Source organism: Carettochelys insculpta, chromosome 29 (genome assembly GCF_033958435.1).
Source record: "Carettochelys insculpta isolate YL-2023 chromosome 29, ASM3395843v1, whole genome shotgun sequence".
NCBI lineage: Eukaryota > Metazoa > Chordata > Testudines > Carettochelyidae > Carettochelys > Carettochelys insculpta.
This window is the reverse complement of record NC_134165.1, coordinates 3,579,456-3,604,249: the sequence shown is the minus strand read 5'-3', so window position 1 is coordinate 3,604,249 and position 24,794 is coordinate 3,579,456. Positions and strand designations below refer to the sequence as shown.

The following is a 24,794-nucleotide window of genomic DNA, read 5'->3' as shown; positions in this document are numbered from 1 at the left end:
CAGCCCAGGAGAAGTCCCAAGAAGTCCCCCTGGAAAACCCTGCTCTGGGGACTCAGCTGGGCAGCCTGAGACTCCTCTGAGCACCCTACAACTGTCCTGCGTCCCCCCCCAATCTCGTTCCTTTAAGTCTTAGGCTACCACAGTGAACAATAAGTGGAGATCTCTACCTGTCTCATAGAGCTGGAAAGGACCTCAAGTCCAGTCGCCTGGCCCCTTGGCAGGGCCAAGCACCAGCCCAAATAGATTTCTTTTAGAGATCTGTTTGCACCAGGCCCTTACAGGGCTCCCTGGAGGGTTGAACTCCTAACTTTCAGTTTACAAGGCCAATGCACTAACCGCAGAGATACACCTCCCCCAATAAGCCCTGTACCAATTTTAGGGAGGGTGACGCATACACTGACAAGGGAGTTAATTCCTGCATACAATTGGCCACTACAAGTAAATAAACCAGCCAGACAAAAGCGAATTAACTATAAGCACCATAAAACCCTTGCAGTGACCCTCAGCTAAGGCTCCATCCTGCTGCTCCACAGCTGTATATATACACTGGGCCTTAGCTCCGCCCCTGTCCTGGCCTCACCCCGCCCACAGGGGGCGGAGTTTATTCTATATAAGTGGAGTCTGTCTGGTGCTTGCAGATAAAAGTTATCTCAGGTCTGGGTGGATGGGTCACACCATTAACATTACCGATTTCTGTAAAACCGACGATAAGTCCTGTGGCACCTTAGAGACGAACACATTTATCAGTGCCTAAGCTTTCAGGACTCCTCGGTTCCAGTTCTGGCTCAAGGGCACCAGCTTAGCTGCATCAGCACAAACTGGGACAGAGTCTTGTAACAGTGCGGCTAAAGCTGTGGCTCAAGCCCCAGTGTGCACCAGATGTCAAGCCCCTGATGAACTCAGTGCAGATTGAGGCTTCTTGTGTGGACTGGGGGGTGGTATAATACCCTGTAAATGGCCCATACCTTGGAATCCTGAATCTCTTCCCTTCCCAGGGCTGGAGTGAGAACCCAGGAGACCAGATTCCCATTTGCCCTGCTTTAATCACAAGGCACCACTCCCAGTGTCTTTGCTCTAACAGCCGCTTCCCACCCGGACCTGGGGAAAGGACCCAGGAGTTCTGCCTCCCTGCCCCTTCCCCCCCACTCCCTCCCAACAGAACCCAGGAGTCCTGACTCTCAGCACCTCCCCGCCCCACGACTCTAACCGCTAGGCCACAATTCCAAGAAATAAATTTTCTGTCTAGGCACTGAAAATGAAACTGACGGGGCTAGAGTCCCAAGCAGAAGTGAAAAGGCAGTGTCCCTTTAAGTTAACCCTGAATTACCCACAAGATTGTATGTCAGGGACCTAGGGACTGAGCTGTAGGGGCTGGGGGTGGGGGGCGACTCCTCTGCTCCCAAACGTGCTGACCAGGATCGGGCTCCCCTGCACTCCCCTCACCCCAGGTATGCGCCCTGCTGACCTGCCACGGGGAAGGGAAGGATTCAGCTGGCAAAAGAGGCCCAGCCCAGCCCTGGAGTCAGTGCTCTTTCAGTGGGTTTGGAGGCTATGCAGACGGCCCAGCTTGGATTCCTGACTCTGCCACTGGCCCACTGGAGGACCTCGGGCATGTTGCCGCTCTGTGCCTCAGTTTCCCCCCGAGAGCTGGGTGTTCTCAGTGGCCCCTACAGCAAGCCGTCTGCCCAGGCACACCTCCGAGCCTCACGTGGGTTCAACCCCGGTGGAGACCCCATAGTTTCACCCGGCGGTAGTGGGGTTCAATCAAGCGGGTGGGAGGGGGGCTCTGGATGGGGTTAGCTTTGCCTTGCTACTTTGAAGTCAAACCTACCTGCTGTCGGCTCTGCTCCAGGACGGACGGGGGAGAGCTGGCACAGCTCCACCAAGGGTCAGCGGGGTCAGCACTGATCTAGGAGTACAGCACCCCCTACAGAGCCCCCCAAACTGTTCCCTGCAGCACAGCGCCCCCTAGTGCCACCCTCGGGCATTGCAGTCAGCACTGATATGTGCGCCTCCTACTGTGCCCCCTGCAGCACAGCGCCCCCTAGTGCCACCCTCGCGCATTGCAGTAGGCACTGATATGAGCGCCCCCTACTGTGCCCCTGCAGCACAGTGCCCCCAGTGCCACCCTCGGGCATTGCAGTCAGCACTGATATGAGTGCCCCCTACTGTGCCTCCCTGCTCCCTGCAGCACAGCACCTACTTGTGCTGGGACACCAGAGCCAGTGCTATGGGAGCGGGGAAGAACCCCCCGCAACTGACCACCCCGCCCCCCTGCATCACAGTGCCCCCTAGCTCCAGGCTGGGGCGTTGGAGTCAGCCCTGATAGCCAGGGCCCCATCTTGTGACCCCCTCCCTCCACTGCCGGGAGCACAGCATCCCCTCGGCCCAGCACTGACCAGACCAGTGAATGCCCCTCCTGAGCCCCCTTCCCACAGAAGCTCTGGGTGCATGGGACCCCCCCCAAAGAGCAGGGCAGCCTATCAGAGGGCAAACTGAGGCCAAAACTGCCCCCCGCTTCCCCACCTCCCCATCAGGCCACATGACACACCCTCCCCCAGCCACCCCAGCCCGCCAGGCCCTCATTGGGTGTCACGGCACTCAGACTTCCTCTAACGAAAAGCCACACAGGAAGCACTGAAGCAAGAAGGGAGCGATTTTTCGTACTTTTTTAGATGCACCGTGCAAAAAAAAATTGGAGCTAGGATTTTTTTTTTTTTTTTTTTTTTTCCAATACCCAGCCAGGCCTTGAAATCTACCCTCCGGAGGTGCTGCAGGCCCCACCCCGGTCGGAGGCAGCCTCCCAGGATGAGCGGCTGAAGAGGAATGACCAAGAGCAAGCACCATGGGCTCGCGGATAAAGTAAGACCCCGGGGATTGTCTCTGGGCGCCGGCAGAAGGGGTTCTCTGCCCATCAGCCGAGCTGCCCCAGCCACGAGATTCCCCTGAAATCTCACCTGGTCAGCGGAGTGAGTGAAATTGACCTTTGATCCTGGGCGGCCAGCCAGGCCCTTTCTGCCGGTTTCAGTGACCCAGGAGAGGGACAGAGGGGCTGGAAGATTTCTCTCTTGCTTGGGTGGGGGACACCTTGGAGAACCGGTTGGGGATCTCTGCGAAGGGGTGGCAGGGCCAGGGCTCCATAACTTGGGAGGCTGCTGCCCTATAGGCTGCACCAGTTTCAGAGCCCATCTCTTGCCAACCTTGTTCGCCAGGAGGGCGATCGCTTGCAGGTTTGAGTTAGCCAGACAGGTGAGCAGGAAGCACCGGGTGGAGGGGTTGTTTGCAGCGGTGCGGGGGGGTTCTCCTCTGTCTTCAGGGGCAGGTGGGAATATGGGGCACACGGGGGCAGGGTGGTAGCCCACCCATGAACTCTGTCAGGTCTGTTGCTGTCCTTTGGCCAAGATTCCTCCTGCTTACGGATAAATTCAGCCTTGCCTCGGAGAGCCAGGCTGGCGCTACCGTCCACTGTTACTGGGGGAAACCGAGGCACGGAGAAAGGGAGTGACTTTCCCAGGTCGGGGGAGCAGGAGTGAAGTAGAACGCAGGAGTCCAGAATCCCTGCTCCTTGCTGGCCCCACTCGACCCAACCAGGGCTGGGGATAATAGCTCAATACTGTGTCTTATCTCCAGGTGACAGGGGTCCCATTCCATGTGGATTCTAGATCACCAGGGTCTCCACCTGGGCCTGGCCTGTGCATTAAAAACTCCCTTCCCCTGCCCCCCCGGCTGCCTTTCCCCAGGAGAGCCTGGACTGTTTACCCCCAGTGCCCATGGGCCTGCGATCAGGGAGCAAGTCGTCAGGCTCCCAGGCTTGCCGCCTGTGTGCTGAGCTCGTGCGTTCTCAGCCAGTGGCCTGGCCAGTCGCAAGAGACTCCTCTCTTCTCCCACCACCAGGGAAAATCCCCAGAAGACATTCGATCTGTTCTTCGAAGCAGCCCGCCCCAAATCCGCAGATGACGGTAAGTCCTAACCCAAGAGGCCAGCGCCAGGGCAGGTTTAGCGGTGTTCTTAGAGGCAGAGAGGCTTCAGGTCGCTGGTTTGCCTCCATCCTGTGTTCCCAAGTGGATCTCTGGTGTGAGTCAGGGCTCCTGGGGTCTAGCCCTACCGCTGGGAGGGTTTGTCTAAGCGGTGGGGGTGGGGGAGGGGACTGGGAGTCAGGTTCTTTCCTAACTTTGGCGGGGCAATGAAGTCTAGTGGGTAGACAGGTTGTGCTGTGTGTCCTTTCATATTGTCCTGCAAGCCTAAAGACCCATGGACACAAGGGTTAGCCCATGGCATTTGGGGGGGGGGGTTGTGCTCGTAAGGACAGTGTTTGGGGGGTACCCGCAGTTCAGGGGAGACGAGTGGAGCCTCCGGCTGTCTGATCTCACATTGGCATTCACTCAGGGCCAGCAAAACTCCATGGGTAGCAAGGGACCAGTAAGGGGCCCACCTCCCTTGGAGTCAGTATAACCCCAATGCTCCAGCCAGGCGCTTGGGGGCGCTGTGCTGCGGGAATTGGGGTGGGGAGCTCCGGAGGGGGCACTGTGCCCTCACCGACCACCCTACGCCAATGCCCCAGCCTGTGACAAGAGTGCAAAGCTTCCCTAGCACTTTTTAGGTGCTGCAAGAGCTGAGGTCTTTGTCTCACATCCTGTCTGTAGCGTGAGCTCATTCTGTTCTGCCTCCCTGCGCCCTCCAGCCTGTGCATTGCCCTGGTAACCAGGTTATTCGCTTCCTGTCCTGAAGTGTGAACAGTGCGGCTGTTCGCTACCGACTACATCCCACCCCAGCAAAGGCTGCTTCTCCACATTGGGCGAGGGCTCCCTTTAGAAACAGCCTCCTGAGTCGCACCCCAGAGGCAGCTGCATCTCAGTGCCGGGGAAGGCAGGGGGGGATTCCCAGGAAAAGATCTGGCAAGCTGCACCCCAGAGGCGGTTGCACCTTGGCACTGGGTGAAGAACTTCAATGCAAGCAGCCTTTGCAAGCATTACAGCCCAGCTTCCAGTGGGGGTTCCTGGGAGGTGCTGGGGAAGCAGAACCCTCCTCCCCTTCCTGCCCATGGAGAGGGAGCTGAGCCCAAAGGCAGTGCCAGGCCAGGGTTCTGCACACCGCCACCCCCACCCCAGCAGTGCTAAAAGGCCTTTCCATCTGGGCAGCAATCAGCAGCACAGGAAGTGGCAAGGCAGGAGATGGAGGCAGATAGCAAGTCTGGCAAGTAACATGAGGAGGGGGAGAATCCACCCTGCACAGGTGTGCGGGAACCCACAGTCCTGAGCACCAGTAAGCGGGGGGGGGCATTGGTAGCCCAGGGAGGGAGCATCCCAGTGAGAGGCTGAGGGATGGGCCACTAATGAATCCAAATGCAGAGCCTGGGGTGGCCCCACCCCACCTGAATCCCATCCTGTGCACTGCCCCCCAGCCCAGCCCGTGCAGAGCAGAGTCCCCCAAGTCCCAGACCAGAATCAGGGGCCCACCCAGCCTGGAACCTGTCTCCCTACCGCCCCAGCCACACCCACAGCACCACCCAGCCTGGAACCTACCACCCCAGCCACGCCCACGGCACCACCCAGCCTGGAACCCGCCTCCCTGCCGCCCCAGCCACGCCCATGGCGCAAACCCAGCCTGGTACCTGCCTCCCTGCCGCCCCAGCCACGCCCACAGCACCACCCAGCCTGGAACCTTCCACCCCAGCCACGCCCACGGCACCACCCAGCCTGGAACCTTCCACCCCAGCCACGCCCACGGCACCACCCAGCCTGGAACCCGCCTCCCTGCCGCCCCAGCCACGCCCATGGCGCAAACCCAGCCTGGTACCTGCCTCCCTGCCGCCCCAGCTCTTGGGTATTCCTCCTCCAGGAGCTGGTGTGTGGGCCCGACTGACTCCAGGGGGCTGGGGAAGGGGATCTGAGACCTTTTCCAGCTCAGAGGCTGATCCGGCTCCTGGCTGGCTGCCCTGAGCTGGGCCGGGGGAGGAACACTCTTCCCTGGGGGACACCAGCTCTGAGTTGGTCCCTGGCAGGGGGGGTGCCCAGCCCACGGCAGTGCCAGGGAATAGGCTCAGAGGGCATTTCAGCAGTAGCATCCCAAGCCATTACCCCACCCTGAATGCTGATTGGTGCTGGGAGCCAGGACTCCTGGGTTCTAATCCCGCCTCCAGGAGGAGAGAGCAGGCTAGTGGTTGGAGCCGGGGTCCTCCTCCTGGCTGCTTTAGAGACACCATTTTCTCTCCCTGTTCCCCACTGGTGAAAGTGGTTGTGGGGCTGAGAGGAGGTGGGGGGGAGCTTTGGGGGGCCAGGCTGTCATCGCTGCGCTCTCTCTGCTTTCCCCACAGGCCCCCAGGTGCTGAGGCAGTTCCCGGAGGAGTTGGATGACCAGGTCTGTGCACCTCTCCTGTGCATTGTGGTTCCCCCTGTGCCAGCGGGTGCTCGGGCACAGCCTGCTGAGCATCAGCCACCCCCGCCCCACTGCAATGGGGGCAGCGAGGGCGGGTGGGCCCAGAGCTATAGGGCTGGCCTTGATCTGCCCCACATTCATCCATCCTGGCATCCCCCTGCCTAGAGATCACACCCGTGGGCCAGCTAGCCTGCTGTCTCCCCTCACTGCCCTCTTGATCGCACCCTCAGGCCTGTCCCCCAGCAAGGCCCGTCTGCCTGGATCAAAGATCCCCCTCCAATTCCTCAGTCCTGGTGCCTTGTCTGTTGCCAGGGCCGGGGTGTTTGATGGGGTTGTTGGCCCTGCATTTGGCTCCAGGGGACCGGCCCCGCAGGTGCAGGCAGAGCAGAAGGAAACCGAGCGGGTCTGGCGCCCCGCTCCCGCCATGGTGCGCCGGGCGCTTGTAATCTCAGCAGCCGGCAGCGTGTGTGATTTTCACCCTCCCTTCCCCAGGAATCCATCCAGATGCTGTCAAGGTTCTGCTTCCCCTTCGACGTGGAGAGGTAGGCGGCTGCGTGCGCAGCACCGTGGCTGAGATCGGGCCTGGGGGGCTCCGGCTCCCACCGAATCGCCCCAGTTTACAGTCCCAGGGGGCTGATGGGCGGGGTGAGGGCTGTGATCCTGGGGCAGTTGGGCGGATCTGAGCTGGTGCTCGTACTTCCCTTGGTCTGTGTGACACTGGCCAGTCCACCCCCTGGCCAGAGACTCGTGGCTCACAGGGTAGGGGTGTCGGGGGAATAGCCGGGGTCAGGCTGTGGGCACAGGGCTGAGTCCTGCCCTCCGCAGGAGGCACATAAAAGGCCTCTGGGCACACTGAGTGCCAAAGGGAGAGGAAGGTGCTGAGTACCTGGCAGGACTGAGACCCAGTGAGCCCAGTGCACCATGACTGGGACAAGCGGTACTCAAACCATGAGGCCGCTCTCCCCTCCCAGATCTGGGGTATGACCCAGGAATCCTGGCTCCCAGCCGCTGTTCCCGCTAATCTGTTCCATCCACGTGCAGGATAAATTTTGTTCTGCGCGCCGAGGTGCACGCATATGCGCACCACCAGTAGGAACCCAAGCTGGTGGCCGGGGTGCTCGGCTCATCAGCTGGGTGGCACCTGGCCCCCTCCTGGGTGGCCGCCCCTGCGCGCTGCTTCCAGGGAACGCTGCTTCCAGCCCCCGGCTCTTTGCTTTGGGCCAGAGTGGATGTCAGCCACTGGGGTTGGCCATTAACTTCCCCCTCTTTCATGGGGCTCCCCTGGTGCCCCCTGGCAGGGTAAAGGAGAGCTCGGTGGTGCAGAACTTCACCTTCGCCCTGACTGACCTGGAGGGGAACCAGCGCTTCGGGTTCTGCCGCCTGGCAGGAGGCTTCCGGACCTGCCTCTGCATCCTCAGGTACCCCACGGCGCTGCAGGGCGTGGGGGGCTCTGCCAGGGGGTGCCCTCCCCTTCCTGTTAGCGCCCGCCTGGTGCAGCCGAGGAGCACCAGGGGGCGCCAGGTTGCTGCAGGCGCCGTGTTTCAGAGCAGCCGTAAACCTCGGACCCCTACGCCCCACTAAATTCCTGCTCAGTCGATTATTTCTATCCAGGGGCTCCCCTGTGCAGCACCCCCGCCCGCTGTATCGGCTGGATCTGGGCTTCTTCACTTCTGTCTGATACTCTTGCCTAGTGCAGCTGTTAAACAGTCACCGTGCCTCACCCCAGAAGCAGCTGCATCTCAGCACTGGGCCAGGGATCTCTGTATAAACAGCCCCTACGCCTCCCCCAGAGGCCACTGTATTTCAGCCACGTTATGGCTCGGTGCCTCACTTTCCCCACCTGAGCTCTCCTCTTCCATGTCCCCTAGTGGCTCCGGTACCAAACAATAAACCGCCCCCCCTTCTCCTTCCTTCAGCTACCTGCCGTGGTTCGAAGTTTTCTACAAGATCCTCAACAACATTGCAGACCTCTTAGCTAAGAAGCAGGTGAGCCCAGGACTCCTGGGTCCTTTCGGGTGGCATTTCTCCCCACCCCCCGCCTCCGTCTCACTCCATCCCAGCCACCTTGGTGCTCTCCCCATCTCAGCTCCTTTTTAACACACCAGTTTCATCCTTTCTCTCTCCCCGTCAGACCAATGAACTGGCCGAGCTTCTCTCCACGCTGTATCGTCACCCGGTGCCCCAGCCGAACAGCCCAGTCAACCTAGAGTTTGTAAGTATCAGCCGGGTCTGCCTCACTCGGGGGTGCTACCTTCCCTCTCGGGGCCATTACCAGGGTGTACAGGTGTAACCCACACACCTGGAGGTGGTTCATGTCCCATGGAGTCGCACCTACACCACTTTCAGAGGCACAGACAACCTCCTTCGCTAAGCCACAGCCGGCTTTTAGCTCAAACTGCAGAGGCTCCTGCACTGAGGTCCGGGGTTCCAGTCCACCTGTGGGTGGCTACGTAGGCCTCTGCCAAATTCATGACCCAGCCTGGCAAATTTCAGTCATCAGATTTAAAAAAAATTTTACATTTCACCTTGCAGATACTCTAAGCTGAGATTTCATGATGGTGTAACTCTGCGGGTCCTGACCCAGAAGTGGGGGGTGTGGGGCTAGAGGGGGTTGCAAGGCTATTGTCATGGGGTCACTACCATTATTTCTGCACTGCTGGTGGTGCTGCCTTTAGAGCTGGGCAGCAGCAGCTGCTGGCTGGGAGCCCAGCACTGAAGCAGCAGAGATGTGAGGGTGGCCTGGGGGTGGTATTGCCAGCCTCACGTCTGTGCTGCTGCTGATCATGGTGCAGCCTGCAAAGCTGGACTCCCAGCCAGCAGCCCCAGAGCTCCCTCCCCCGGAGGAGAGTCTGACGTGGCCCTTGCAAAGGAAGGGGAAGTTGAGTCACAGAATCAGAGAATCCTGGGGCTGGACAAGACCTCAGGAGATCATCGACTCCGGCCCCCTGCCCAAAGCAGGACCAACCTTCCCCAGCCGGGCCAGGACTAGCAGCCCCCAGCCAGAGCTCCCCCTCCCTAGCCCTCCCGAGCCCAACACTCAAGGATTAAAGGGGCCTTGGGCTGGCTGTGTGTGTGTCTGACATGGGTCCCTGCCCCTGTTGACGATCTCATTGGTGGATGCCCACGTCACTCACCCGTAGACTACTCCTGCCCTCTCCGAAAATTGACACACATACACACACCCGGCCATTCTCCTGCTGTGCTGCTGCTGGCAACGAAGCTGCCTTCAGAGCTGGGCTCCCAGCCAACAGCCGCCGCTCTGTGGCCACCCAGCTCTGAAAGCAGTACAGAGAAAAGGGTGGCAAGGCTGGGGCTTGTAGGCACCAACTTGCACCCACTGAGAAAAATTAATAAGTACTCAGCACCCCACTGTCAGCTGGCTCTCTTCTCCCCAACACCTCCTGCCCTCCAGGGGCCCTGCTAACTAACGCCTCCCCCTCCTTCCCAGCACCTGCCACCACCAGCAGCATTTCCCAGCAGTGGGGCAGGGACTTCGGGGAAAAGGTGGAGTGGGAGCAACCACCTCCCTTTCCCCAGCTAGAGAGGAAGTGGGTACTTTTGTATGTCCCCCTTAAAATAGCCATATTCCACCAGGGAGTCTACTTTTCCCACTCTGGGGTGCATTTTTCACAGCCAGGAATTGGGCAGGGCCCTATGTTGGTGATATTGTGACAAGAGACCTAGAGGGAGGACCAGGATTGTGAACCAGTTCCTGAAATGAATGTGAAACCTGTTGTGGGGCTGAAATCTGGCTCGGGCCAGACTCTGGAGAGGTGGGAATCAAACATACAGATTCTGGGATTCCCACCTTCTGCCTGGCTAAGCTGTGGAGCAGGGCATAAGTTGCAGCCAGCTGAAAAGTAATTTGCTATTTTTCCCCCTTAGCAAATTTTTGCCATTCAAAGCCTTTTAACTCTTCCTGGAAACTTTCTGCAGAAAATATTTGACTGTTTGGCAAAATATTTCAATTCAAGCTGGTGCTGTGGGGCCTTGTGGGGGTTGTAGTTTAAGTGCCTCAGTTGGGCAACCATATCTCTCTGTCCCAAATACGGTACAATGAGTCCCTTTCAAAAAATAAGTCGGGATGCCTTTTTGGCATCCTAAATATGGGACCGTCCTGCCCAATGCAGGATGGATGGTCACCCTATCCCTCAGACACCCATTCCGTATGGGCCAGCTGCCTGTTTGGACTACATATCCCAAGATGCACCACTTTCTCCCCTCACTGAAGGGCAAGGGTGAGACCCCCCAGAATCCCTGGTTGTGGTGCATCATGGGAGATGCAGTCAAACCCCTTCCCACAGAGGAGAACTGCAGCATGAGACACTCAAACTACAAGTCCCATGAGACACCAAGGTGCCATTTTGAATGAACAGATTCTGGTTTGGGGCCAAAATGTGTCAGTTTGGGGTACTTTGATGAGATAGCTTCAATTTCTGGGGGCAGCAGATGCTTTCTGGGATGGGGGAAATCCACTGAGTCAAAACCTCCGTTTTTCATTGAAAACTCATGGCTCTGCAATTTCGTGGCCAAAGGGCTAGTAAGATACGTGGGTTAATTAACCATTGGAACAAGTTCTCCAGCACTGGCCAGTTTTAGATCAAGAGTCTCAAAAGACTCGGGCTGTTCATGTTAGAAGAGAGAGAACCCAAGGCAGGAGGAGATGTAGAAATGATAAGATCTATAAAATTCTGACTGGCATGGAACCAACTGACTGGAGGGTGGTTATTTGCCCTCTCCCGCCGTACAAAACCCAGGGGTTGCCCATGAAATGGAGAGGCAGCAGATTGACCACGAAAAAGGAAGTACTTTTCCGCATGCAATGTTCAGTTAACCTGCGGAACTCACTGCCTCAGGAGGTTGTGACGGCCACAAACGTACGTGGCTTTAGAAGAGAACTGGCTAAGTGGCTGGAGGATCGAGCTGAGCCAAGGTCAGGGATGTAGTCCTATGTCTGGGGTGACCAGAAAGAGGGAGGAGACACTGAGGGTGCATGCCGCCCCCAAAAACAGCACTGTTTTGTAAGTTGCTTCAAATCTCTGGCCACTGGTGGGCCCAGCCAGGCAGTTCTTATGATCTCATTGGTTGATTTTCCACCAATGTGCAAGAAATTATTCTGGGGATGTTTTCTGGCATTTGATCATTAAAATCTCTCAGTCCTCTGGAGCCCCTCCCCGTTAACCAAAGCCCCCAGATCGCACTAAAAGGTGCCTGGTTGTGTCCTGCTGTGGGTGTTGGTCTCTATACTTTTATCCCCTCGTTGTCCCACAAGGACCAGAAGTTGAACAAACTGAAAATAACCAGCGGCAACTTTCTGAAGGGCCGACAAAGAGACCGGAGCCAGGATCCGGCGGGCGGGACGGAGTCGGTGAGTCGGGATCCTCCGCCCGATTTTAACCAGCCGGAGTGTGCCGACTAACCGAGCGATCCCTGAAAGTGCATGATCCCCTACCTTGGGCGGTGTGATCAAGAAGGGGCGGGTGGGAAAGGGGCAGACAGGGCAGCTGGAGGGAGAAGACCCCCAAAGAGTCTCCCCTCTCCAGCCGGGGGAACAAACTTGGCTGCCAGCTCATTGCAACCTTAACCTGGTGTGGCTTTGGTGAACAGCACTAACTCCGGAGCCGGGCACCCCTGGGCAGCAGGGCTGTGCTAACCCCACCCTCTCCTTCCTTGCAGCCCTCCTACTTCATTGCTCCCGACCTCGGCAGCCTGCCCACCATCCCGGAGAGTGTAAGTCCCTGCGGCTGGTTTGGAATGGGGGCCCGGGGCTGATTAGGGGGTGCATGGACCCTGTGCCGAGGCACACATTACATTTATAATAATTACGACGTACACGTTTCCAGTACAGCCTTGGAGGCAGTGGAATGGGGAGGCATCCTGATATCGAGAGGGGGCGCTGTGGGGAAACGGAATGTGAGCAGTGCAGGGGGAGATGGGGCGAGAGCACAGTCTGCTGCAGAGCGGGGGAGGGGAGATCCTGCCACACTGCAGAAGCGGGAGGGGTGTGGGAGCCCCCACCACTGCATGGGGAAGAGTGCAGTGCACCACAGGAGGAGGAGCAGGTGCACCCTGTGCTGTAGGGGGAGTGCAGTGCAGTGCACTGCAAGAGGAGGAGCAGGTGCACACTGCACTGCAGGGAGGCTGCAGTGCACTGCAGGAGGAGAAGCAGGTGCACACTGCACTGTAGGGGGAGTGCAGTGCACTGCAGGAGGAGGAGCAGGTGCTCACCCCACTTCAGAGGTGAGAGAGGGAAGTGCAGTGCACTGCGGAATGGAAGAGGAGCGCACAGTGCACTGCACGGGGGATGGTAGTGTCCTGTGTTGTGTTGGGGTGAAGGGGCAGATGACATGAAGGGGAGGGAGGGAATCTGGCACCTCTAACTTCTGCCCGGCCGCTGCCCGCAGAGGAACCTGACGGAGTTTGTGGTGGCCGTGGACGTGCCCAACATGCTGCAGCTGTACGGGAGCATGCTGTACGAGCGGCGCATCCTGCTCACCTCCAGCAAGCTCAGCACGGTGAGGGGAGCCGGGCAGGCACCTGAGAGGTTCATAGACACACGTATGCTGGTGGCGGGGGCAGGGACGTGGCCTGGCACACGCACACCTGGAGGGGTCAGGGGACGAGCCCTGGCACACGCACACCTGGAGGGGTCAGGGGACAAGCCCTGGCACACACACACCTGGAGGGGTCAGGGGACAAGCCCTGGCACACACACACCTGGAGGGGTTGGGGAGGTGCCCTAGTACCTACACACAACCTACTGTGGCAAAGGGCCATGATGACTCGTGACCCTCCTATCCACCAACCCGGGCCATTTCTTGGGGTTCTGCCTCCCCCAGATCCGTCCGTCCCCCCAACTCAGACCCCCCCCCAGCACAGAGTCTCAGTCCTGTCCCTGTGCGTCTCCAGCTCACCGCCTGCGTCCAGGCCTCCTCCACCATGCTCTACCCCATGTACTGGCAGCACATCTACATCCCCACGCTGCCCCCACACCTGCTCGACTACTGCTGGTAAGGGCGCTGGGCCTCGGTGGGCTAAGCAGGGGTTGGCCTGCTCAGCGTGGGTGTTGGGGGAACCAGCCAGTGGGCTGCAGGGAGGCAGGAGGGGGCTCTCTCTCTTTGCTGGCCTCAGCATGCAGACAAGGTGCTAGGGGGTGCTGTGCTGCAGGGAGCAGGGCTGGGGGCCACTAGGGGGCACGCTCCCCTTGCAGCAGTGCTGACCCAGTGTCCCAGGGTGGCACTAGGGGGCGCTTTCCCCTTATGTGCAGTGCTGACCCAGTGTCCCAGGGTGGCACTAGGGGGCGCTTTCCCCTTATGCGCAGTGCTGACCCAGTGTCCCAGGGTGGCACTAGGGGGCGCTCTCCCCTTGCGCACAGTGCTGACCCAGTGTCCCAGGGTGGCATGAGGGACTGCTTTCCCCTTGCATGCAGTGCTGATGCGGTGTCCCAGGGTGGCACTAGGGGGCGCTTTCCCCTTGCATGCAGTGCTGACTCAGTGTCCCAGGGTGGCACTAGGGGGCGCTTTCCCCTTATGTGCAGTGCTGACCCAGTGTCCCAGGGTGGCACTAGGGGGCGCTCTCCCCTTGCATGCAGTGCTGATGCAGTGTCCCAAGGTGGCACTAGGGGGTGCTCTCCCCTTGCATGCAGTGCTGATGCGGTGTCCCAGGGTGGCACTAGGCAGTCCTTTCCCCTTGCATGCAGTGCTGACCCGGTGTCCCAGGGTGGCACTAGGGGGCGCTTTCCCCTTACGTGCAGTGCTGACTCAGTGTCCCAGGGTGGCACTAGGGGGCGCTATCCCCTTATGCGCAGTGCTGACCCAGTGTCCCAGGGTGGCACTAGGGGGCGCTTTCCCCTTATGCGCAGTGCTGACCCAGTGTCCCAAGGTGGCACTAGGGGGCGCTCTCCCCTTGCATGCAGTGCTGACCCAGTGTCCCAGGGTGGCTTTAGGGGGTGCTGTGCTGCAGGGAGGTGGTTTGCTGGGCTGATTGGCTGCATTGATCCCTATAGTCTCTGCTCTGAGCTGCAGGGGCTACTGTGGCTGTGCAGTTTATGCTTCATTCGCCTGCAACTCATCAGCCTCTCTCTCTCCCTCCGTCCCCACCCGTCACACTCCTTCACAGCGCCCCAATGCCCTACCTCATCGGCATCCACTCCAGCCTCATGGAGGTGAGTCCTGCCCTCCTGGTGCCACTGGAGAGTGCTGCCTGGGGCCGAGACCCAGAGCAAGCTGGCACTGCAGGAGGCCCAAGTGCGGGCGATAACCCAGGACGCATCAGGGAGCTCTGCCTGTTCCCAAGGGGCGATCTGGAGCAGGAGGCAGGGACATGTGGGGAAGGGGGGTCCACGGTTCTGGGGAGGCCTTTGCACACGGGGTGGGTCTGATCCCCTGCAGGTTTAATTTGGATTTCAGGTCAAAGCTGCTCATTATCTGCAAGGAGCTGCTGGGGTCCTACAGCTGGAGCAAAGCCAGGTGCCCAGCCACAGGTTCTGGCCCAGTACGGGAGGGCTGCTGGAACAGGCTTCCCTAGGCAAAAGGCCATCTTGGGGGCTGGAAGGTGCTGGGGTCACTGAGCTCTGCTGCCTGGAGGGGAGAGGCAGAACACCGAAGCGGGCACCGTCTCAAACCCTTCCCCTCTGGATGTGTCCTGTCCTGGCAGAGGGTGCGGAGCAAAGCCCTGGAGGACGTGGTGATCCTCAACATCGACACCAACACACTGGAGTCGCCCTTCCAGGACCTGGAGAACCTCCCGAGTGACGTGGTCAGTCCCCAGCTCAACCCCTGCAGCCGTCCCCTGTCGCCAGCACCAGCAGCTGGGTGAACTCCTCCCACTCCACACCCCAGGCCACATTCAACCTCGTTTCACAAGCCCCACACTGGACTGGATGCCAACCTGGTGTCTCATGGCCAAGATCTCCCCAGAGGCCCCTTCTCTCCTGTTTATGCCCCTGCCTAGTGCCCAGGGGATGGGGTGGTCATGAGCGCCCGCTGGCACCTTACGACCTGGCAGCTTGGAGGTCTCACCCCCTGGTGCAGATGACTTCCTTCAGCTGAGCGAGGAAGGTCCCCAGCCAGAGCTGGTCTGCTTCCTTCTGCAGTAGACATGTGAGCTCTGGTGGTCCCAGGGACAGATCCCTCCATCCCTTTCCAGAGGGGAGGTGGGAGGAGTGAGAGCTGCAGGGATCCTATGGAATCTCCCTCCGTCCTCGAGCTCATGGACTCCCCCCATCTAATCCAGCCCTGCTGAGCTGAGCCTGAGGTCCAGGCACAAGCCCCACTACTGTCCCCCCTCACAAGCCCCTCAACCCAGGAATGACCCTGACCCACATTCACCCCGTGGGGTCCTCTTCTCCCAGGTGTCCCTGCTGAAGCTGCAGCTGAAGAAGCAGTCGGCCACCACCGGGGACGGGGTGGCCCGAGCCTTCCTCCAGGCTCAGGCGCAGCTCTTTGGCAGCTACCGCGACGCGCTGCGATGCACCCCGGTGAGGCTGACTTCCTGTCCTGCCCACGGAGGCGCTCAGGGGAGCGGGGCGTGCAGCTTGGGATGGGGCAGAGCCGGGTGGGTCGGTGTCACCCCCTCGTGACTAGGTGTTTGTTCCTGGTGCAGGGGCACTGTGGCCCCCCGTGCTGGCCCGGGAACCCAGAGCTGAGCACTCTGTGTTGTTTATTAGATGTTTTACAGTAACAGCTGAGAATCCCAGCCAAGGGCAGAACGCCATTGGGTTGGGTGCTGTACATTATTTATTAGGTATATTACGGTAACCCGGGGAAACCCAGGCAAGGGCATGACCCCCTTGTGCCAGCTGCTGTACGTTAATTATTAGGTATGTTACGGTAACCCTGGGAACTCCAGCCAAGGGCAGGACCTCATTGTGCCAGGTGCTGTGCATTACTTATTAGGTGTATTATGGTAACAGCTGAGAATCCCAGCCAAGGGCAGAATGCCAGTGTGTCCGGTGCAGTACAGTAGTTATTAGGTATATTACAGTAACCCTGGGAACCCCAGCCAAGGCAGGACCCCACTGTGCCAGGTGCTGTACATTATTTATTAGGTATACTACACTAACCCTGGGAACCCCAGCCAAGGCAGGACCCCACTGTGCCAGGTGCTGTTACAGACACAGAACAAAAGGATGGTCCACACTCCCTACAATGCGTCCCTTCTTCCCACATGCCCCATATGCTCCTTTCCCAGGGTGCCCCCGTGCGGTGTGGCAGGCTGTGCATTTCCCCATTTTTACAAACCCTGCCCTGCGAATGTCCACACATGGTGCTGCCGTAAGCAGACCTGCAGAGAAGTGTAGGAGGCACCAGCCCTCTAAGTGTCATCTTCACCCCGTTGGGGGGTTCCTTCCCCAGAGAGCTGGGGTCCCTCTAAGCTGTGTGTTTGTGCAGCCAGACAGGAGAGAGTCCGGTTCCACCCAGCTGACCGGCAGAGCGCTCACCGCCAGTTTTTGTGTTTCTCTTGGTGGTGCACATTCGCACCAGCCTCTGAGTGCATAAAATTTATTCTGCACATAGATAGAAAAAATTAGTGGGAACATTGCCGGGGTGGATCTGCAGGGGAAACCCCCAAACCCTCCCCGCTCTGTCCCCTCCTAATGGCCCCCTCACAGGCAAGACTTCCTGGAAACCCAGTGGCCGCTGTGGGTTTCTCTGTGCCAGGGGAGACGTTAGGCCTGAGAGCCCCCTAGGACTTCACGTTGCAAAGCAGCAGCCTGCCTTACGCCCGTGGGGGGCAGGGGAGGGTTTCTTCATAAAGGCTGAAGAACCAGCCAGGACAGCTGAAGTGCCAGGCTGGCCTGAGAACTACCCCCCTTAGTCAGTGCCCGCAGGGCAGATCCCTGCAGGCCGGTGGTCTTGTGCTTTGGGCTAGCTGCCAATCCCCAGGGCAGAGAGCAGCCTGGCTTTGCCCCATTCCAAACCTCCCAGCCCCACAAAGTGGGGCTCTGAGGCGGGGCCGAAACCTCCTACAAGGGAAACACCGCCCCGTCCCCGACCCTCTTTGGGCTCCTTCTCCTTCAGGGCCAGCCCATCACTTTCTGCCAAGAGTCTTTCCTCAGTCACAAGTCCAGCACCATGCGGGAATTCCTGCAGAATGCTGTGCACCTGCAGCTCTTCAAGCAGGTAAGCAGGGGTGGGGGCAGCTTTAAGTGGGGGGGGGGCAGGAATCCTGAACCCCCGCCCCCCCGTGCCATTGGCAGCCCCTGTCTAGAGAGTGCTCGGCCCAGACCCTGCCCCCCGTGCGTGTGACCTTCTGCCTGGGAAGGGGGAGGCTTCCACTAGGATCGTTTGGGGGTGGCGGGCGCCTGGGATGGGGGGGTTGGTTGGGTCACCCCGTGCTGGGTCATGTTTTCCAGGGCTTTAAAGTTATCTGTCACCATCCGAGCCATTAATGAATGGCCCTGTCCCCCTTGTAATGTGTGTCCCCACTGTATCGTGTGCTCTCCCTATAACGTCCCCCTCTCCATCTGCCCCCCCCTGTGCTCGCGGCCTATGGTTCCCCCGTCCATCTGCCCCCTTGTGTGCTCCTCTCTAATGGTTCCCCCTCCATCTGCCCCTTGTGTGCTCCTCTAATGGTTCCCCTCCTCCATCTGCCACCCTTGTGTGCTTCCCTCTAATGGTTCCCCCTTCTGCATCTGTCCCCGTGTGCTCCTCTCCTATGGTTACCCCCTGCATCTCTCCCCGCCATGTGCTCCCCTCTAATGGCTCCCCCTTCTCCATCTCTCCGCCATGAGCCCTCTTCCAATGGTCCCCTCTCCGTCTGCCCCTGCCCTTTGCAATCTGCTCTAATGGTTCCCTTTTGTCTGCGTGATCCCGCATCCCGTCCCCGCCACACCCCATTCCCCACTTTTCAGTTCATCGACGAGCGCCTGGAGAAGCTGAACGCCGGCGTGGGCTTTTCCGATGTGTTTGAGCAGGAGATCACCAGCGGCGGGCTGGCGGCGGGTAAGGAGCGCAGCTGCTGATGCACCTCCCCTGGGGTGGGGCAGTAGGGGTATGAACCCCTCTGCCTTTTGCGCAACCCTTCCAGCAGCCCCAGGGAGCCAGGGCTTTGGGTTTGCTTGGCCTGGCTCAGCTCCTCTGCAGCCCCATTATGTCCATCTGCTCCCCCCTCCCCCCGCCCCCCGCAGGTCTGTCCATCCCTGTGACTTGTGCTCCTGCAGATGTGACCCTTTAAGGGTGGTGCCACCAAAGGTCCCCCACAATGCACCGGGCTTGACGCTGACAGTAGAGTGGGGGGGTGTGCCAGGCTCAAAGGGAGGGGAAGGGTGGGGACCCCACCTGGGGCCCTGAGTCTCTAACAGCCTGGGAATTTACCCCTCTCCTTTTCCTATCCCCTTGCAGGTAACCTGAGGTCATACCAGCTGTGGGTGGAAGGCCTCAAGGTAGGGAGCTGCCTACTTGACCCACGTATAGGGGGTTGAGGCCTGATAGCAACAGGGGGGGGGGTCCACCGGAGCGGACTCTGAAGTGATACAAGTTACAATGCCACCGTGGGGGGTGGAGAAAGAGGTACAGTGGTTAGAGCAGCTGAGTTCCATTCTCAGCTCTGGGAGGAAAGGGGGAGCCCGGATGCCTGGGTTCTATTCAGTTCTGCCACTAACTTGCAATGGAACCTGGGAGGGCAGAGGGGAGTCCCTGTCCCTTTCTGTGCCTCAGCTTATCCCTTCTACAAAATGGTCACCCAGCCAACTTACCTGAAGCTTCTTGTTCACCGGCTAGTGGCAAAGGGCCACATTATTCTGAGGCAGCCTGTTAAGATCCCTGGCAGCACAGGAGTCAAACAGGCCCCAGAATCAGATCCCCTGGAAATCAAGGGGAATTTTGCTATTGACGTCAGGGGGAATCGGATCTGACATTAACTGGTGCAATTTACACCGTGGGTTCCTTGATTGGTGTAAATCAGCTTAGTCCCATTGACAACAGAGAGGCCGAGATCTGACCCCTGCAATTCTGGGGGCTTGGAAAGAGACAGTGAATAAGTCACAGCGGAGGTGAATGAAAGTATCGCCACCTGGCTTTAATTCCCTGCTCACTGTGTAAATTAATTCCCCTGGGGCATGTAACTTCCACCTGCAAATTAGCACCTTACTTCTGATCCCATTAGAATCCAATCAGACGTGACTTTCACAAATGGGGTGCCCTTAGTGGATTAAGCACCTCAAACCTACGTTTTTTCATTTCTCCTTAGGGACCATCAGTGCTTAGATGCACTGACAATGTTAGGTTCTGCTCTTGCCTTTCTCTTGAGAGGTGGCAGGTGCCTGAGCCCTTGCGTACCAGCTTCCAGCTGGAGGGGGAATCAGTGAGGCAAAATTTAGCCATATTTGTGATTTGTTTATTAACACTCTGTCCACCAGTCCTGGAACAGAGGCGGCACCAACAGCATCCAAGCTAATCCCCTTGTTCAGAATCCCAATCCATTGCAAGACCCACTTCCCAGGGTGCAACGCTGCCTCAGGAATTGAAGCCAATTGGAGACCAAGATAGAGCAAACCAAACAGATTCTGTCCCCTCTTAACTGCCCTGTGCGTTGGGTGTCTTCCTGGAACTGCCCTCTTGCTCACGCACCGAGAAGAAACCAGACTTGGCGACCACAACGTCACAGCACCAGCCTTCCGCTGATTCTAGTTAGTGGGCACATGGAACAGAGCAACCCCCCCCCCCCGCCACACACACACACTCCTTGTAGCAGATCCCACCCCGAAAAAAAACGACTCTGAGGGGTATCTTGAATGCTAAGAGATGATGCGTAACAGCACCACCTGGTGACTGCTGCTGTAACAGTATCCACCTGCCAGGTCCTAGTGCCAGGAAGGTTAGGGTTACTGGTCTCAGGGGAAAGGACCAAGCCTGTAAGGACAGCGGGAGGCACCAGGTGACACCCTGGGGTCCCTCCAAAGCAATGTCTCCGTTTGTCTTGCCAGAAAGGTGGAGGGGCTCTGATCCACACAGTGAAGAGCAAGGCGAACCCAGCCGTCAGGAACATGTACAGATACGTAAGGCTGCCTGCCAGCTCCACGGGCTTCCCGCTCACTGGGCCCTAACAGCGGGGAGAAGCGGTCATGTCTCCCTGCGGGAGGAGGGGATGCTGTGGGGCCGGGGTATCACGGGGGGCGGGGGGGCACAGTCATGTCTCCTTTGCAGGGGGACAGCCGAGGAGGAGGTGTTGCAGGGACGTGCTCCCCTAATGTGCTCTCCCTGTAACATTCCCTCTCTTATGGTTCCCCTCTTCATCTGCCCCTGCTGTGTGCTCCTGTCCTACAGTTCCCCCTCCCCATCTGCCCCTTGTGCTCACCTCTAATGGTTCCCCCTCCCCATCTGCCCCATGTGCTCACCTCTAATGGTTCCCCATCTGCCCCGTGTGTGCCCCTCTAACGGTGTCTCTGCAGGGGAAGGGCTCCCAGGGCGGGGGCATCGCAGGAGGTGCCCTCACATCTCCATGCAGGGAGCTCTGCATGGCCAGCTGTGTTAGACAATAGAGAGCTGCAAGGGGCCTCCTGCCGCCTCATCCCCACTGTTTTCTGCAGGCCAAGAGCCAGGCCCGAGACAGGCTGAAGGAGATGCGAAGTCGCTTGAGGTACAGGGTAAGATGCCCACTGCCAGTCCTCTCTGGGCTGGGGGATCCTGCCCAGACCCCCTTAGCCCCTGCCCCCCGAGCCAGGGACCCCCCCCTTGCCGGTGGAACCCCGCCCCGATCAGCTGTTTGCTGGGGGCGCGGCTGGCACGGGAGCTGGGGCAGCAGCGCGTAAGGCGGGCGGTGGCGTAGATTGGGAATGGGTGTCAGGTTGGTGGTCGGAGACCACGGAGGGCTAAGGGCGCCGGTCGGGGCAGTGGAACCTAAGCAGGCTAAGGGCACGTTCTGCCCGGATTCCCATCACGCTCTGCCTGGAGATTCCCCTTGGCCCAGGGGAAAAGACTCCTTGGCTCAAGGAGGCTAGAGCCAGCAACCCCCATCTCCACCGCTTCCCCCGACCTCTCTGCAGCAGGTTTTCCTCCAAGCTCATCAGGGAGGTGCTGAGATGGGGGCCTCCCATAGCCGTCGGCTCCCAGCGCTTGCCCCACGAGGATGGGGTGAAAGCCTCGCCTCCCCCTGCCTGTCCTGCAAGATGAATTGGGCTCCAGACATGACCTGGCCCATTGGAATAGCACGCAGCCCCTAACATTAGCATTGGGGTCTGGAGCGGCCGCAGGTTCGAATCCCACCCTTACTCCCAGCTCAGATATGGCACGAGCGTCTCGCCATAAGGGACACTTGGTGCCCCCCAGCTGCCCAACCAGCCCCCTGGCAGAGCGCCTCAAGGGCAGCTCATCCAAGCAGACGGAGGAAGGCGGCCCTGGCTCCTGCTGGGTGTCTGCTCACCAACCTCCCACCCAGCGCTTGCTCCCCTCTCCAGGACTTGGGCCAGGCTTCCCTGCTGCAGCGGGCGGGCTCCCTGCGGTGTGACCAGCCCTTGGGGACCATCCTACCCCGGAGCAGCCAGTCCGAGTGCTTGCAGAGCCGGCTCCCCATCACCCAGCACTTTGGGAAGGTCAGAGATGGCGTAGCCTGTGGGGGCCAGGGAGGGGGGGCACAGAGCATCCTGCCCCAGAGGTGGTACTGCTGGAAGCAAACACTGGAGGAGTTAATTCCCATGCTCGTCTGGATCCAGCAGTTTGGGAAGTAAATCCCCCGCCCCAGGCAGCCCTTACTTATCTGAGTGACAGCTGGAGGGCGTAGGGCCTGGCTGGGGGGGTCTCTCCTCCCTACTGCCCTCACTCCTGGGCCTGGATAACAACCCCTAGCCCTGCGTGGGGACAGGCAGGCTCAGCTCGGGGAGCCCTGGGCATGGAAAGGCAAGAGGGGGTTGGGGGGGCCTTGCCCCTGACTCCCTCCTGCACTTCCCTGGAGGGAGCCTGAGGATCACATACAACTGCTTTGACCCATCTTTCCTTGCAGTCCCGGCCCCTGCGCCCCAATAAACGGACAGAGCTGGAGGCCCGAAGGTAAGTGGGGGAGGGTGTGGAGAAGGCCTGGGGGGGTCTGCAGAGCACGGGTGGGCCCCCACCTTAGATCCCTCCCCCACACACACATACCTCTTACCGTGCCCTGCGGGGCTCCCTGGCTGGGGCTCCTGCCTCACCCTTCCCACGCGCTGAACTGCAGAAGGTGCTCCCAGGTCATGGCGTGTGCTGGCGTGTCCAGGCGTGTGCTGGCGTGTCAGCGCCACCAGCCTTTCTCCCTGCATGGCTTGGTGCACAGAGGGAGGGGAAGCCGGCGGCTGCATGCCTGGTGCATGGGTGAGCGTGTCCGGCAGCTCTCGTGAGTGCCCGGCTCGGGCGTGTGCCCCAGTGGTGAGCTGGGACGTGCACGGGCCGAGCTCCTGGGTGTTCACACCCAGTGTCTCGTGTCGACACGGGGACGTTGCTTTTGCGCACGGCCTCACTGCCGTGTTGCCCGGGTGTGCGTCCGCTGACTGTGGTCCTCGCCCAGGGCCGCCCCGGCTGAGGGCCCGGAGGCCTCCCCCCGCCCTGAGGCCGGCGCTGACATGGGGGAGCCGGACACGGGCTTCCTGGAGACAGGCGAGTTGGACCTGCTGGGCGAGATCTTCGAGACGCTCAGCCTGACGGCGCCCGCGGGGGGGCTGCTCTACGGCACCCGCAGCCTGGACTTCTGCAGCCTGGAGGAGGGGGGCAGCTTCACCAGGGTGAGCGCCCCCTCCCCCAGGGCCCCCTCCCCCCGGGCCCCTCCCTGCGCCCCCTTCCCCCATGCGCACCTCCCTCTGTATCTCTCTGTGCCCCCTCCCCCAGGGCCCCTCCCTGTGTCTCCTCCCCCCCCCAAAGGTTGCCCCCATGCCCTCTTCCCAAGGGCACCCCTGTGGGCATCTCCCCATGCCCCCTCCCCCCATGGGCGCCCCATACCCCTTCCCCCCGTGGGCACTCCCACAGGCACCTCCCTGTGCCCCCTCCCCCAAGGGCACCCCTGTGGGCATCTCCCCTAAGGGCACCCCCATGCCCCTCCCCCACAGACACCCCATGGGCACCTCCCTGTGCCCCCTCCCCCTGGGGCCAGCCCCTCACTCCCCTTCTGCTCCCACTCCACCTCCTTGTACCAGCCCCACCCCTTTCCCCTCTCCAAGCCCCACCCCTCTTCTAGCTCCTCCCCCTCTAGCCTGGCCCTCTCCCTCTGCCGCACCGACCCTGCCTCCTTGTCCCGCCAGCTGAGGCCCATGAACCCCAGCGAGGAGAACCTGAGCGGGCACCTGGCCCGAGAGCACGAGCGCTGGCTGCTGGCGGAGGAGGATGACTCGTCCCTCGAGTTCGCCCTCGCCTCTTCGGAGGAGACCTCGCTGGCCGAGGAGGAGGCCGGGGATGCCCAGCCGGCTTTGCCGCTCCTCACCAAAGCCACACGCCCGGCCAGCGGGCTGTGGGACCGGGGGATCAATGAGGAGGAGGAGGGCCCTGGCCAGCTGGCTGAGAGGGCCGTGGTGCCTAGGGTCCCCTGGCATCAGCCCGCCCAGCTTGGGGAAGAGCTGGGGGGCTGGGCAGGAGGGGCTGGGGCAGAGCTAACCCCAAGCACCAGCTCTCCGGAGGCCCCCGAGGAAGCAGGGGCAGGAGGCCCCCATGAAACAGCCACTACAGGGCCAGATTCTGGGCAGGGGGTACCAGGGACAGAGCCCCGCCTCCCACAGGCTAGCTCCGCCCCTTCATCAGAGCCCCACCCCCCACAGGATAGCTCCGCCCCTTCATCAGAGCCCCACCCCCCACAGGATAGCTCCACTTCTCTGGCGGAGCCCCGCCTCCCACAGAACAGCTCCACCCCTCAGGCAGAGCCCTTCCTCCCACAGCATCACTCCGCCCCTTCATCAGAGCCTCACCCCCCAGATGATAGCCCCGCCTCTCAAGCAGAGCCCCGCCTCCCACAGGATAGCTCCGCCCCTTCATCAGAGCCCCGCCTCCCCCAGGCTTGCCCCTCCTGCCCAAGGGTCCAATCAGCAGTGGCCCTGTTCCAGGCTAAGGCCAGCAAGCAAACTGACTTCACGGGAGGGGTCCCCCCTATGGGTGCAGGGGCCACCCCGCCCAGCTCCTCCCCCCTGGAGCTGGAACCCACCTCCCAGCCCCCCGCCCTGCCCAAGGTAGCAGAGCTGAAGAAGAGGTTTGAGGCCTAGGAGGAGAGACCTGCCCCGGGGGGCCTGCGCCGAACTGGGGGCTGCCCCAGGAGGCCCACGCTGAGCGATGGACAGAGCTGCCCAGGCCCTGCCTGGCTGCGGTGGCCGCAGCAGGGCCCAGGAAATGCTTCTTGTGGGGATGGGGGGTGCTGGTCGGTTCTCATGCTCCCTCCCACCTCGGGCAGACCAGCTCCCAGCCCTGCACACACACAAGTCACGGAGGGCGGCCGGGCGGGCAGCCAGGCCCCCGTTTTCTATCAGTCCCAAAGTG

General features: G+C 60.3%; 1 protein-coding gene across 1 annotated transcript; it reads left to right on the top strand.

Annotated features, from left to right (window-relative positions):
- Positions 1 to 2,748: 2,748 nt before the first annotated feature.
- DENND1C (DENN domain containing 1C) lies at positions 2,749 to 24,775 on the top strand. Its single transcript, XM_074980343.1, has 22 exons — positions 2,749 to 2,862; positions 3,895 to 3,959; positions 6,314 to 6,357; positions 6,868 to 6,917; positions 7,674 to 7,793; positions 8,292 to 8,361; positions 8,507 to 8,587; positions 12,052 to 12,105; positions 12,780 to 12,890; positions 13,285 to 13,385; positions 14,494 to 14,539; positions 15,031 to 15,132; positions 15,728 to 15,853; positions 17,397 to 17,498; positions 18,230 to 18,320; positions 18,720 to 18,760; positions 20,303 to 20,374; positions 20,906 to 20,962; positions 21,773 to 21,907; positions 22,315 to 22,361; positions 22,849 to 23,062; positions 23,576 to 24,775. The coding sequence occupies exons 1-22, from the start codon at positions 2,846 to 2,848 to the stop codon at positions 24,521 to 24,523; spliced, it is 2,694 nt and encodes an 897-aa protein (XP_074836444.1). The 5' UTR covers positions 2,749 to 2,845; the 3' UTR covers positions 24,524 to 24,775.
- Positions 24,776 to 24,794: the final 19 nt, after the last annotated feature.

Bases quoted from the DNA above. Each gene is read 5' to 3' on its own strand.
- DENND1C (XM_074980343.1), top strand. The intron at 17,499-18,229 runs GTAAGCAGGGGT...CCCACTTTTCAG, and splicing joins ACCTGCAGCTCTTCAAGCAG to TTCATCGACGAGCGCCTGGA. The intron at 18,761-20,302 runs GTAGGGAGCTGC...TTGTCTTGCCAG, and splicing joins TGTGGGTGGAAGGCCTCAAG to AAAGGTGGAGGGGCTCTGAT.